The 16,003-nt window shown below is 43.1% G+C and overlaps 1 protein-coding gene across 1 annotated transcript in view; it reads left to right on the forward strand.

The window, feature by feature from the left end:
• The first annotated feature begins 2,723 nt into the window (after positions 1 to 2,723).
• RXRG (retinoid X receptor gamma) overlaps positions 2,724 to 16,003 on the forward strand; it is a 44,230-nt gene continuing 30,950 nt past the window's right edge. The window contains exon 1 of the mRNA XM_003258795.3: positions 2,724 to 3,155. Within this exon, the coding sequence (XP_003258843.1) occupies positions 3,107 to 3,155 (49 nt within the window). The 5' untranslated portion in view covers positions 2,724 to 3,106. The remainder of the gene's footprint in view (positions 3,156 to 16,003) is intronic.

A 16,003-nucleotide genomic window follows, 5' to 3' on the forward strand; every position in this document is an offset into this window, starting at 1 on the left:
AGCTCACATGATAGGCCGAGACACCCCACAAATGGTGAGCCTTTTCCATGCCAGGTTAGGATTTGGTTTTTCTTCTGTGAGGAAAAGAAATAGACAATGTACTGAACTTAGAAAAAGGTGAAGAAAGAGTCTATCTGTTGGTGGCTTAACCAACAGATCATCTTGACAATGACCTTGGACAAGTCTGTAGACTGTGATTTTTAAAGAATGGTTTTTGAGTACTTGAGTACTTGGAAAAACCCTTGAAACATGGGTTCACAAAAAAACAAACAAAGAAACAACAAAAAAATCCCCACAAAAAACAGTTTAAGTAACTCATTTCCTTCTCTGACATGCGTACAATAGAAAACTGTAGATTATAAGACACTTGCTTCAGATACCATTATGGAGAAAATGGACAATTATGGAATGGGTGATGGATTAGTCTGCATTCAGCTTTAAAGCTGAAGGTGATATTGGAACCCATGTAGCTTTGCTCCATCATTTTGCAAATGAGAAAAAGGAGAGGAGCCATAAAGTGACTTGCTTAAGGTTACATCCTCTTCCTCCTTGACCTCCTCCTCCTCCCCATCATTTGCCTCAAATTAGATTACATGTATCGAGCATTTAGTATTTATCTGCCATATTTCAAGTGCTTAACATGTATTGACTCATTTAATCTTCACAGTAACCCTATAAGGTAACTGAGGCTCAGGGAGATTTACTCATTTGCCAGTATTATGAGGCTGTAAGCAGCGGAACAGGGATTTGTACCCAGCAAGTTTGGCTTGTGAGTTGGTGCTTTTACTATACATATAGCCTTTCAAGGCCATATAACTAGTGAGTAGCAGAGCAAAGTGTCTAAGGCACTAATGAATGGACTTTTTAGTGATATAAGATGTTGTCTTTGCTATGTCCATGTCAACATTTTTATCAATGAGTCGAATAAGATATGAAAAAGCAGTTCATCAGATTTTCAGAAGTCATGAAATAAGAGTATGAATAAGAAATACTTTGGACAACAGAAGCAGGATCCCAAAAGATTTGGGATGATGAATGAAGCCAAAAACTTTTAACTTCAGAGGAATATAGGAAGCATTTCATGTAGGTCCCAAAACCAATTGCCCGAGGATGGGATGAAGAATGTGCATAAGAGAACAGAACTTGGGGGAGGTAGGGGTGGGGAGATTTTTATCAAGTTAGTTCTACATGAATTAACATGCAGAGCTGCCCACCTAATGCAAGTGAGCAAATGGTCCTCCTGAATTCTATATTACTTACGTCCACTGGACTCTTATCTCAGCAACAGTCAAGGCAGCTCTGGGCTCTCCAAAGCTCTTTACAGTGAAGGCCTGGATATTTCTTCCTCTTTTCTGACATGCTTTTGCTTTGATTCCCCATTTTGACCTCCTCCTTTGTCATCATGACTTTGTTCCTGACTCTGGCCTTTTATTCTATGTTTTTGTTTTGGCTTCTCCTAGCATTTGAATCTTGATTTTTTACTCTGGGACCCTGATTTGACTTACCTCTCTGACTCTCTATGTCTTGTGCTGCATCAGGAGAAAATCTCTTGTCATTTTTCCAGCCCAACAGAGCTCAGCCCATGAAACGGACCTTCAATGGGTATGTTGACAGCACCCCATCACCCTGCCAACACATATACCATGAGGAAAAGGTTTGGACCATATCTGGAGTATTGCATCCAAGTCTGGCCAACCCATTTCCTCACTGTGAGGGTATCTATGTAAACTGAAGTACATTATTAGAAAAAGGATAGGTTGGGAATAGACATGAACCCTTGGTGATACATAGAATTACTGAAAGACCCAGAGATGCCTGGGGAAAGGGGGATTATGGGCACAGCAGATCAATTTCAGGATTTGCAGTGGATTCCACTGTAAAAGACTTTTTTGTCTTTCAGGCTTCTCTTGTGTGGCCCCTGGGAGCAGTCTAGCACCTGTGGGCAGAAGCTGTAGGGAAAAGGAGCAGATTTTATCTCTATAAGAAACTTTCTTGTGGTGCAAACTGTCTAGAAATGGAATGAGAAAGTGGTGAGCTCCCCATTATTTGAGGTGTTCAAGTATAGGCTGAGCGGTGACTTGTCACGAAAACTGTATGACAGACCCAAACATCAACGGAGTACTTAGATTCTTTGATCTCGGGTCGGTTTCACACAAGACAGGCTCTGTGTCAGTGAGGACCCAGTGGTGTTTTTGAACAGGTGGTAGGATAACAATGGTATATAAAATAAACGCAGAGAAAGACCTCCACATCAAGCCAATCCCTCCTCCCTACCTGTAAGTTTTCCACCTGAGTGAGCTCTGGCTCCAACTGCACTTGTCAAACTCCCATTGTTAGAGCACAGATAAATGCTTCCGGCCACCCAAGCAGAAGAGGCCCACCTCAACTTAAGGGCTGCTCTATTTTAGTTTTCTGTAGCTGGAGATAGAGTATCACGCTTTTCTAATCTTGTGCTTCTGAAAGGGCCCTGTTCTCTCTTGAACCCTACCCCCTCCTCCTTTCACAGATCAAATACCAAGTACATTGGACAGATAGAAGCTCGAGTGAGAAAATGCATTTTAATAAAATCCCATTGATTTTTGTGGATGCAAGTCAAGGAACAGGCACCTAAAGAGTCTTACATCCCCTGCCGTCTCCCGCCTCTCTCCTGACCTGCACCGGGCGGTCATACATCGATTGGCTTCCTAGATAATAGATCGTGGCACCCGGTAGGGACCTCTGGGGACGCTCTGGGAGCTGGAAGAGTCGCACGCAGCAGCCCAACCCTGAGTTAATCAAACTAGCAACAGGATCTCAAGCAGCAGCGACGGCGGTGGCAAGAGTAGCGGTGACGGCGGCGGCGGCAGCAGCATTATGCGTGATTACTGACAGGCACCAGCTGCTGCCGCCACAGCCGTCTCAAACGCACTATGTGGACTCTCCGATCTAGAGGCAGATTCCTGACTAATCCCAGAGGGCTGGCCCAGCCTGTGCTCCCCGGGCTGCTAGGAAGCGATGACCACTCTTGTTAGCCCAAGTTGAAGAAAGCCGGGCTGTGCCTGGGAGCCGAGAGAGGCGGTAATATTTAGAAGCTGCACAGGAGAGGAACATGAACTGAACAGTAAACATGTATGGAAATTATTCTCACTTCATGAAGTTTCCCGCAGGCTATGGAGGTAAGTATCTCCCTTGGGCTTCACTGCGTGGACCTGTATGAGAGACTGAGAAGAAATTGGAAAATACGAATGACTGGATTAGTATTGAATTAAAAGGAGAACATATATGTTTATATGCATATATAGTGTGTATATAGCGTTTCAGCGTGTGTGTGCACGCGTGCATGAGAGAGAGAGGAGAGGAGGAGAGAATGGTCTGTAGGTGAGGTTACGTTTGCATATCAGAATGAGGATATGGGGATATTCTAAGGAGAGAGTAAACCAACATGCTTGAGAATGTGTCTGAGACAAAGATAGAATAAGAGCATTGTTATAACCCAGTGTGTTTGTGCGGGTGTGAAAAGTGGAAGAGTTAACGGGGAATTACTATGATGTTCCTATTAGCCAACTTGTAATGAGAAAAAAATGTGATTAAAAAGGTTTTGCCTATCTCGAGGGTTCCTGGGATACTTTGTAACAAGGGCATGATTGTTTCACTCAAAAGCAGATTTCCCTTTAATTGGATTTTTAAAAAGAAAACATAGTGCTTTAATTTGCTACTGTGTTTTCCTTCCCCTGTTTTCTTTCCTTTTGATTTGCTAATAGCCTCTTCTCTCCTCCCCTGCTGCTGCCCCCAATTCTACTGCAAGAGTTGCTGCAATCACTTCCACTCTGGGGGTAGAGATCTGGGGATGGGGGGTTGGGGCTCTTAGAGAATTGGCAAACTGAAGATTCAAGTCACCATGCCAGACAGGGCAGCCCAGTCACACTTCACAGAAGCTTCCGGAGACTAGGTCCTCAGGCTGCCTTAACGCCCAAGCACATCCGTCCCAAGGATCCCTTGATTTAGTGACAGAAACAGTACAGCCGCCCAGCTCTGAGTAAATGGAAGAAACAGCTGACCAACTGGCCTCTCGCTTGTCAGTTGGAGGCATGTAGCTTATGTTGTGGGGAGCCAAAAGAAGATTCTGGCAGGCAAGACAGCAGAAATTCTTATAAGGTCTTGAGAATTGAAAAGTCCCTGCTCTCCAGACTTCCTCCTTGGACCAATTCATCTGAAGGCTTGGGAGTAAAGCTTGCCTAACTTGGCTGGGCAGAGCACTCTGGGAGGCATGGTGAAACACTGCAAGGTAGAAGGGATCTCTGTCACCAGGAGGTGTTAGACCTGGGAGTTTGCACATTCATTCAGGGTAGTTTTTATGAGGCAGGCATGGTGTTGGGCACTGGGAATACAAATATGAATGAGACACAGTCTCTGCCCTTTGGGTCTGGGGCAGGCTTGTTACACAGACACATTATCATACTGCATGGTGTGTGTAATAGCAAACATAGGTTGTACTTGGACTTGGGGTGAGGGCCATGGAAATGTTCCCGAGGTGATGTTCAAGTTCTTTGGGCCAGTCTGATGACAGAGTGAGAGCGGTGGCTGATGCTGTGACGTGGGTATTTGATCTCTAGTCTATGGTTGGGCTCCAGATGTGAAAAGCCTCCTCAATTCCCACCTCAGTCCCATTCAGAGCTGAGAATTGCTTTTTCCTTTACATCTTAGTTCATTTGTAAGAGGCGCATGCTTATTTTTGGCCAGATTCATGGGTCCCCCAAGGTCTGTGAGACCATGGCTTCATTAGTGCCAAAGAGACCCTTGGAGACAGTTGGGGTGAATAAAAGGGTTGAAGCTAGAAAGATTTAGGGAGAGGACTAAAATAAGAGCCAGAGAAAGAAGATCTAGTTAAAATTCCACGGGGGCTGGAATCTTGGAATGTTAGCATCCTAAGGACCTGAAACAGCATCTTAGGCTCTCTTCTTATAGATGTGTAAACTGAGGCTCAAAGGAAGGCAGGGACTAGTCTAAATTTATATGGGGCTGAGCTGCAGAACACTTCCAGAAAAGCCCCTTACTCAAATTTATAATATTGTTGCTTTAATATAGTGAAAAGAGCACGAGGAGGAAGAGGAGGCAGGAAGAGGTAGTGTGCTGAGTTTGGTTCCCAGTTTTTCACTTACTAGCTGTGTGACCTTAGGCAAGCTAGTGAACCTCTCTGAGCCTTAGCACCTTTCTCTCTAAAATGGGATTTATAATCTCATCCTTAGAGTATTGTGCAAATTAAATGAGCTAGCATGTGAAAAACAGCTGCTATAGTGTTGTCCATATATTTGCTACCTAATACAATATTTTCTTCCCCTCTATTTTACTTAGGGACTAACATGCAAAATAGTTAAAAATCAGACATTATTGTGAAATAATAAATAAGGAATCTGGGAAAATAAAATTAAATCCACAAAGACCCTCATATTTTGCTGGTGTAGATTTTCATAATTGTGGGGGCTCTGGTATTTAGTGTAATTAGATTTCAGATAGAAGGAAACACAATGGTTCAGCTATGGAAGGAAATAGTTCAGTATAGTATAGGGAACTTGAGGGGAAAGGGTCATGTAGGTTGTCTACATGTCTCCTCTAAAGCTACTTTTCTTTGTCATTCTTGAGGGAGGAGAACAATTATTTTGTTTAGTTCTGTTGAGGTTTTCCATTTTGTTGGCATGCGCCAGTTAAGAGGAGGCCTAAATGCTGAGCCAAAGGACTCTGCCCCCATCTGCAGGGAGATCTGTTTGAGAACTTTCTGTGATGAGGGAGAGGGACAGAGGACTCACAAGCAGGCACAGGGGAAAGCAGGATTAAAGTGGACGTCACCTTTGGCCTCTAACCTCCCCTGCCACAGTGCAGCAAGTTGCACTGCACTTATTAAAATATTTGGTGTATAACCCCTGCCCTGTTACATATTAGCACATGGAATTACAGAAGGCCCCCATGATTTGTATAAGAATCTCCAGGGAAGCAAAGTCACCTTTTGGAAATAACACCTGAGATTTGTGTCTGGGACCATGCCTACCAGATGTCAGAGCACCATCTGATCAGTGAGCAACAGATTGCTCAAACTGGCCAAAGTGTGGTGGCTACCTGGTGGCTCCACAAAGGTGCCCAATCTCCCAGCTTTGGGCCCTGCCATGTGATGATGAGAGAAACCTTCTCGTCTCCTTCTCTGCCAAGTCCAAGCTTTGCCAGCTGCTCAGTAATAGGTTTGTTTTTCTGGGATGAGACAGTTGCTGCCTCTTAGAAGATGGCAAAACAAAGCCTGTAATCCCCCCATCCAATTGTGCAGTAATCCTCAGGGTGAGAAGGAGATCAGGGAGAGAGAGGACTTCTCTCATTTCATTTAACAAACACACTGTAACACTAATGCTTGCTACCATTGTAAGCACTTTACCAGCCTTGGCTCATGTAATCCTCATAACAACCCTAGAACTAGGTACTGTAACCATTGTTCTCATACTCCTTTTAGAGATGAAGAAACAGAGGAATTGAGAGGTGAAATAACTTGCTTAAGGTCTTATAGCTAGAAAATGGCACAGCCAGGGATTTGAACCCAGGCAGACTAGCTCCCAGAGTTCACACTGCTGAGCTGCCTCTCACAGCTTCTGTGAGTGACTCATTTGCTCTGCAAAGCCAGGGGCAGCAGCACACCCCCAGGGAGCTCCTGGTGCTCCAGTACAACCTCAGAAATGCAGCCTCAGCACCGACTCTTTGTTGCAGCCCCAATGGGCTGGCCGTTGAGGAATAAGCCACATGATAGGTTAAGAGCAACAGTGATCTCTGCAGAATTAATTGGTGGCTTCTCTTGGGTACATACTTATTTGCAAGAGTCCTGTCCAACTGACCCTGACCATTCACGTAGAATAGTTGCTTTTTCACTTGAAAATAGCCATAGAGAAGGGGTTGAGTTGGACCTGCTTGTATGTGTGCGTGTGCACATGTGTGTATATGCTAGAACATATTTTTCCCCTCCACAGATACGTGGGTGGCTAATTGGAACCTATCATGGGCATAAGTGGTTAAGGTTTATGTGGAAAGGAGTAACTGTTTATGAGATTTAGAAAGGAACATATTTAGTGTAAACTCTTTTCTAAAACATTTACAGTCTCACCAAGAGATAGAGAGCTGAATAGCAACTGGGGGAAGAAATTGTGCAAAGAGTAATCTAAATGCCCCACCTCTTCCTTCCCCTCATTATGAAGCTTCTAGGTCTGCAGAGAACTTAGCCACCAGCACTGGATGGCGGGTGTGCCAGGGGATCCCAGAGGAAGCTGGTGTTTTCTCCTCTTTTTAAAAGTAGAAGACACAGAGGCCCAGGGAATGAAGTTAATTTCCTAGAATGCATGGGCTTTGGTGGCTCTCATGAGATTGACTCAGCCCTGGCTCAGTGATCCTCAGAAAGAAGTGAAAATACAGGTTGAGTATCCCTAATCCAAGCATCTAAAATCCGAAATGCTTCAAAATCCAGAACTTTTTGAACGCCAAAATGATGCTCAAAGGAAATGCTCACTGGAGCATTTTGGATTCCAGATTTCTGGATTATAGATGCTCAATTGGTAAGTATAATGCAAATATTCCAGAATTAAAAAAAAATCCTGAATCCAAAACACTTCTGGTGCTAAGCATTTTGGATAAGAGATACTTAACCCGTATCAACTCATTTCATAACTAAAACACCACTTTTAGGTCGGTAGTTTTATTTCCCCCATTATACAGATGCAAAAACTGGGGGACAGAGAAATTAATAATTTGCCAAAGGGAACTTGGCTAATAAATGATAAAAGTGGCATTCGAATATGAGGAAAAGCAGCAGATCTGGATTTTAATCCCAGCTCTACCATGTACTGTACTGTACTACTCTGTAAATTCTTACAGCAGCTATCCAGCACAGACCTTCCTGCCCCTTCCCAATTCAATACTTGGCCTCTCCCAAGATTTAGACCCTGGGCCATTCTCACTAGAACACTCCACATCTTGACTCCACCTCTTCACAATTCAACCCCCAGTTTGGGTTCCCTTCCTCAGGGCTCCCAGCCCAGCCTAATCTTCTTCTCCCTCCTCTTTCCACATGAGAGCCACTCAGACACCAGGGATTAGCTAATATGCATTTCTTATATTTGAATTATTATCAGCATATTCAAAGGGACTTTCCCATAAACATTTAGGCTGCACAATCACCCTGAGATGGAATGGGAAGGTATTTTATACCTGTTTTACTGGTGCAAAGCTTTACATTTTAACAGATGTAGAAAACAAGATGTTAGACATTAAATTTCCAGTGAATGGGGAGCAGAGAGAAGCTTTCTTCTGATGGGAAGGAAACCTGCTTTGCTACGGAAGCCCTTTCTGGCTTCCTCAGTGGGGAAAATCAAGGAATGTGTTGGAGAGTGGAGAGCATGTAAAAGAGGCCCTCCTTCTGCCCCCGGAGGCTCAGCCCTCTCAGCCTCTCAGTGGGAATGTGAGAATGAAAAGATGCATTAGCTGATGGGTTGACGCTGCTGCATGCTTCACGCAACCCCAGTTCGGACCAGCTGGCTAGCCTTTCGAAGCCGCACAGGGCAGTTCCACCTGGACTCATGTAGCCCCCCAGAGAAGGGCTGACGAGGTGCTCAGGGTGGGAGCTGGGGTTGCTTCTAGTGCTTGAAGGAAGGGGGAGGGAGAGAGTGGCATCCCTGCCACTATCCCTCTCCTCCACCCCCCTCCTCCCCTCACTCCCACTCCTCCCATCTTCCTCCACCCCCGCCCCCCTCCCCTAAAATCTGTAATGATGGAGGTAGTGAAAAGCAGGGAAAGATTGATAATCAGCCTCATTATTACCAGCATTATATATAATTATAGCAAAACCTCACTCATTTGGATCAATTGAGAGAAAAATCAGTCTAAATTCATGACAAGTTGGCAGATTACTTTTAAATTACAATTTTATTACTTCTGAGTAACACATGTGAATAGTTTGTGTTTCAAGTACCACAAGCTAATGGTTACTCAGTGGGGATTTTAGAAAATCTGCTTTAAAAGATTCTTTTGTAATTAACACCCCGTTAATATGCTAATGTGCTCCTACTATGCTTTTTAAATTGCTGGAAAACATATGTATCTTAAATAGGCTCAACACTTCTACCATCTTATTTGCTTAACAAACCTTTTTTATTATTATTTTGTGAATGAACAAATACAAACTAGTTTATACCATGACCAATTTAGTCACCACTCTGAATTATGTTGTAAATTAATAAGACCATGTTGGCTGTTTTTGTTTAGAAACCAGACTTTTAGAACTTGAAGAACCACCTCATTTTATAGAAGAGAGGTTGAGAGACTTGCCCAAGGACATATAGGCCAAAACAGCAGGTCTTCTGGCTCCTGGGTCCAAGTTTATTCCATCTGCTACATAATGCCTTACATTCCTAAACCTCTTTATAAATAGGTGCTATTTATTTCCATACCAATCATTGGGTTATCGGTCAAAAAATATTTGTTGAGTGCCTATTCTGTGCCAAGCCCTGTGCTTAATACCCATATAATGGGGATAATAAAACTACCGACCTTAAAGTGGTGTTGTAGTTATGAAATGAGTTGATACAAGTTAAATATCCCTTATCCAAAATGCTTAACACCAGAAGTGTTTTGGATTTGGGATTTTTTTTATTTTGGAATATTTGCATTATACTTACCAATTGAGCATCTATAATCCAGAAATCTGAAATCCAAAATGCTCCAATGAGCAATTCCTTTGAGCATCATATTGGCATTCAAAAAGTTCTGGATTTTGAAGCATTTCAGATTTTAGATGCTTGGATTAGGGATACTCAAACTGTATTTTCACTTTTTTTCTGAGGATCACTGAGCCAGGGCTGAATCAATCTCAGCACAACAGATAAAGGGGCCCCTCCTGGAGGCCACTGTCTATTTCATTCAAACTTCAAACTGACAGCGTAGTCCGTAAGGCAGAAATTATTCCCATTAGACAGATTAGGAAACTGAGGTTTAGAGTGATAAAGTGGCCCTTTTGAGGGCTTGCTGCAAATTATTATAGACCCAGAATTTGAGTCTAGTGTAGCAGAATTTCTGTGAACATTTCTGCATATAATTAATGACATTTTGCTTGCATACCACCTTTCCCAGCCAGCACCAAATTATAGACCTTGCTGGTACAGATGGATATTATGCCATCCCTAACAAATGAGAGGCTCCAGGGGATCCTGCTAACGAGGACCGGCTGGCTGTCCCTTTAAGCCAATTCCGTATACTGGTACATCATGTACCAGTTAGTCCATGAAGGCAGATGTCAATGAGTGTTTGAAGCAGATGCCAATGAGGGTGCCCCTAGTTCTCCTCTCATTCCTAAAGTCCTTGAACATCAATTATGTGCACAGCCAGCTCTTGAATCCATGACCTCTGTCCATTACTCTCTCTGGATTTCTTGTTCAGATAGGCTCTCTCTATCTGAACAAGGCAATCTCTATAGATTGTCTTCTGAAGATGGCAGTCTCTTAAAATACAGCGAACTATATTCCTAGTCCCATGTTACCGTTGGGTAATATTCAGAACATTATCTGTTCTCAGGTTCTAAGTCCCTGAATTCTTTGAATCCATTCACTTAAACTCAGCCCTAAGAAAAATATGCAGAAATAATTAATCTCCAAATGTTTTGAAGACGTCAGAGCTTGTAACTAGTTTGTACATTCTGCCAGGGCAGGGAATGGGCTTCATGCTCTTGGTGTCTTACACAGCCCATATACAAGCAGATGCTTAGCCAGGCATGCTGGCTGACTGACTGACTGGCATTCTTCTCAGTCTAGGATGTTCTTCCCCTGCTCTCCAACCTCTGCTCTCCACATCGCTAGGGCTGTGAAAACAGATACTGTGAGCCCTGAACCCTCCAGGAGGCTGCTTCCCCATGACACTAGTGACCAGTAAAATGAAAAGGAGGAACAAAGGAGATGTTGAGTCACAGAAATGAAACCCAGGCAACCAGCCTAGAAGAAACACTCCAAAATATTCATTAAGTACTTTGTTTCCCGTTCCTCTGACATCTTGTAAATGCTTTTTGAATTAAAGATGATAACAGGCTTTTCCACTTTTCAAGTTTGGATGTTAATTCTGAAATCCCACCAGGAGTTTGGGATTGATCTTTAACCTTGAAACTCTTGCTGTCCCCCACTTCTGTCCCCATCTGGTTACAGTAGCTGATAAAAGAGGGCAAGGAACTCCAGGTTGTTCCATTTGCATTTGAGGAAATGGAGGGGTCAGGACTTCTCAAGGTCACTGCCTGGGGTGAGGGTCTCCTGAAAATGATAGGAGTTGGAAGTCTGACCTCATGGGTGCCTGCCCTGGGATGATTTGTTAAAACATGGTTTTCTGAAAATGGTGCTCCCTCCGAGGCAGAATCCATGTCTCATTTACTTTGTCAGCATCTCATAGTGTGCAGTCTGACACTTTAAGAACAGGCGAATCTCCTCTAAGAAAAAGGTACACACCAAATTCTAGCTAAATTTAGTGCCATAGTCTCCAGATTTTCTATAGAAAAGGGAACTAACTTTTATTATGTGTTTACAATTTTCCAGGCTTGATTTTCTTTAACCTTCACACTGTGGAAGGTTAACCCTTACCCCATGTGGTTGGTAGCATTGAGCTATTTTACCAAAGGGTGGGAGGAGGACTCACTGTGGTTCAGCCCCCTCTACTCCCCTTCCTGCCACCCTAGGTGGCTCCAAGGGGACTCAGGGAAACTCAGTTTGAAGACCACAAACAGCCACAGGTCATGGGCAAGTCTACTCCTTTCCCCAGTGTCCTTGCTTGTAACTGAGGGGTTGAACTCGGTGATCTGCAGGCCCCTCTGTGTAGCTTTGACAGTCAATCCAGCTCTGTGACAGAGAAGCTGGAGGAAGAGCAGTGTGGAGCTAAGGTGTTGGGGATCACTGCTAACTGAAGAGCAATCAGAAATGGTAATGGTAATAAAACTTCTCCAGAATGATCCCCTAGAGGTCTGCAAGCTTATTGGAATGCAGCCACATCTGTGTGCATTAGCTTACGCATTGGCTGTGGCTGCTTTCACACTACAAAGGATATTGTGAGTAGTTGTCACAGAGATGGTACAGCCAGCAAGACTGAAATGCTTACTGTCTGACCCTTGAAAGAAAAAGTGTGCCAACCTCTACTCCAGAATGCAAAATTGGGTTTCACATATTAAAATAAATTGAGGTCCACCTGGAAAAATATTTTAATCCTTGTTTTATTAGCACCTTTGAGGGCCCAGTCCCCTGCCCCCCACTCCTAGTCATTTTGTTCATTTGGTGCAATTATGTATGTTCAAAAGGAAAAGAATGCGTTATGATCTGTAAGTAAGTTGTGAAGAGCATAGGGTAAGAATTGACTATCTTATTTGTTCTTACACATAATCCACCCGTTTGGGGCTTATCTGGGCTTACCTCCCACAATCTTCCCTCCACCCTGGCAAGTGGCAAGCACAGTGCAGGAGTTCAGCACAGCGGCCCTGGCACAAGACTGCCTGGATTTGGATCCTGGCCCTGCTCTTTACCAGCTAGGGGGTCTTGGGCAGTTTGCTCAATCTCCCTGTGGCTCCACTTTCCTGTCATTAAAATGGGGATGAGGATACTAATAGTACCTTATTTCCAAGCGCCCTTGAGAATATTAAACAAGATAATGCATGCCATGCCCTTGGAAGGGTGTGTGGCACATAGAAGGTGCCTAATAAATGTTAGCCACTCCAAGCTGAGTATCCCTTATTGGAAATGCTTGTGAATCAAGATATTTCAGATTTTGAATCTTCTTTTGATTTTGTGATATTGACATGTGCTTACTGGTTTTGCATTCCTAATCCAAAAATCCCAAACACTCCAATGAACATTTTTTTTGAGAGTCATGTCAGTGCTCAAAAAGTTTTGGATTTTGGAGCGTTTTGGATTTGGGATTTCTAGATTAGAGATGCTCAACATGTATAAAGTGTTTAGAACCATGTCTGGCTTGTGGCAATTGCTCAGTAAATATTATTATTGTTATTGTTACACAACAGAGGAGGTGACAGTCAGTTGTTTGTTGAAGTGCCTGTGCCTGGCAATCTCCTGCCAACCTTGCTCAGCAACATGTCTGTGTTAAGAGCCAAGCAGGGAAAGGATATATGAGTAAGTTTGCTGCAGACAAAAAAAACAAGCCCGGTGTCTGAGAATCCTATGATTGTTGGGCCTTCACACCATATCCCTCCACTGGAGGAACAGAGGCAGGCTTTGGTGTGTGACAGTTCCACCGTGGGAGAGATCAGAGTGGGATAGGGTCCCATCGTGCTCCCGTGACTTCATATGGAGACTGCTACTCTGAAAAATGCCAATTCGTTAGCTCTGTCCCTTTCCCCATGGGTGGGCATTAGCCATTATCAATGATTCATTACAAGTTTCCATTCCAACCTGAAGAGGGTTGCTAATGGGAGAGCAAACTCTCTACCCTTCCTGGCACAGCAGCAAAGGGGTGGAAACACCAGGCCATTTGCTCCCTTGTCTGGCCAGTCAGAAAAACTGCATGCTTGACATTTTGCTTTTATTGGCTGAGGATAAGGTTGCTAAGCAACTTCCTTACCTTGGTAAGAATTCTGTAGTTCTAAGTACCCTGGCTTTTGTGTCCCCTTTCTCAGTAAGTCTCTCTCTCTCTCTCTCTCTGACACACACACACACACACACACACACACATGCAATTCATTGTTTAGAGATTGTGGTTCTGGTAAACATCAGGGACATTGCTTTCTTATGCGAATAATTTCTGTTGATAAACTTTATGCCTAGTTATATACATTAATTAACAAAAAATTAATGGACCTCATAGTCTCAGGAGCTCTCAGCAGTCCTCTGAGTTGGGCCTATTTGTCTCAATTTATGAATGAGGAAACTGCAGTTTACAGAGGTCATGTTCCGTGCTCAAATTTACATAGCTGGAAAGTGGCAGAACCTCAACCTAGAACTCTGACTTCCAAGCTGTTGTCTCCTCCTCAGTCCTGCATCCCTGAAGCCATAGTGCCATCAATGCATACAGAGACTTTTGGAGTCACTGTACAGTTATGCACTGTACAGATTCCCTTCTCAGTTTTGGCTCCTGGTGACACACTTAGCACTTTTAATTGGAATACCAAATGGTTTGAAGGCCTAACGTGGTCCAGTTGATGGTGACAGGTACTCCTCAGCATCTGGTCCAGACTCAGACCATTCCAGACCACCAACACCTGCACTTCTTTCTTTTCAATGCCAACGAGCCATGCCCTACCCAGTGCTCATGAAACATTAGTGCTGGAAGAGATCTTTCAGGTCACTGAGTGCCAGCTCCTTACTGGTGGAAATGAAACCCAGGAGTATGAAATGCTATTCTTGGGTATGTTACCAGGAGAGAAGAAAACCTTTTGAGGAACTCCATTAGCGCTTTTTCATTAGATAAGTTATTTTGTAAATAAAATCATTGCCTGAGCAAAGAGAATGAACTCTGCAGAATACAGACTTGTTGCATTTTCCAGGCATCTGGCATAGGTGGCTGGAAGATCAAGAGGGCACAGGGGAAGGCAGGGAGCAAGGTTAATGGGATGGCGGGGCCAGGGGTCATGCCACAGAGTGAATTGGGCTGAGAGACTGGATCAGGCCATTTGTGCTGCTGGTATCTTGCGCTACAAAATACCTCAGGCTAGGTAATCTATAAGTAATAGGAATTTGTTGCTCACAGTTCTGGAGACTTGGAAGTTCAAGATCAAGGCACGAGCGGGTTCGTGTCTGGTGAGGGCCACTCTCTGCTTCCAAAAATGGTGCCTCACATGATGGAAGGGATGGAAAAATGGACAAATTGTGCATCCTCTGATGCGGAAGAGATGAAAGGGCCCAGTAGTTCCCTGAAGTAGTTCCCTGTCTTATAAGGGCATTAATCCCATTTATGAAGGTGGAGCCCTCATGGCCTACTCACCTCCAAAAGGCCCCACCTGTTATTACTCTCTTACAGTTTAAATTCCAATACAAATTTTGGAAGGACACATGCATTCAAATCATTGCAAGGACCAAAAGGGAGCATTAGGGAAAACCTTGACTTCAGATTTGGACTAGACTTATCCTAGCCTGAGGGCTAGACAGTCTATCCTGGATAAATTTGCAATAAACACCACTCATCCTTCAAACAGGAGCTTGCCTATTTTCAGCTGGTGCTGAAGGGAAACCTGTCAGTTTTCTGCCTAGTTCATAGCTTAACCAGAAGGCTCTCGGTGGGGAAGGAAAAGAAATAAGATATAATCAGGTATCTGGAAAACTTGTGGTGCCTTTTGGTATTGGCTGCAGTTTCCACGGGGCTGTGGAAAAAAAAAAAAGGAGTGAGAGAGGCTGACAAAAACATCACAGACAGGTATGCATTAGTATCTATTTGAGAGAATAGATTAATTTTCCATTGAGAAACACTTTTTCATAAAAGTTATTGTTTTCTAACTTGTCTAAAAGCAAAGCTATTTATTTCTAAGAACTACTGGGCCATTGTGAGAGGCAAAGAACTAAAATGCATTTGTCTAAGATGTATTTGTCTTTTAAAATTCTATTTTATTTTTTAAAATGTAGTTATAAAATAGCCCACCTCTTCTGGGTCATTGACTCAACAGAAATAAATCATATTTTAAAGGCCATTGAGAACCAAACTTTAACTCATTATTTCACTGTATCTCAACAATGTACAATTCTTACCACTGCACTGAGTAGTCAAGTTGCCTTACTTCTTATTAATAATGATAACAAAACAAAAATGTACTTGAAGTTTCAAATCACTTTCATATCATTATCTCATTTTATTTTTGAAACAACTCATGAGTTCTTCAAAGTCCATGTTTGTATATTTTTGTGCAGGTTGATGTTTCTTGAACATCATTCCTTTGCACACTATTTTCATGATATTTTATATATCTTCTGTACTTAGACTTTTTCTTAAATTAATTTACTGTTTTAAGAAAGCTTAAATAGCTATCCTTAGGAAGATA

The sequence above is a fragment of the Nomascus leucogenys genome, chromosome 12, assembly GCF_006542625.1.
Source record: "Nomascus leucogenys isolate Asia chromosome 12, Asia_NLE_v1, whole genome shotgun sequence".
Lineage (NCBI taxonomy): Eukaryota > Metazoa > Chordata > Mammalia > Primates > Hylobatidae > Nomascus > Nomascus leucogenys.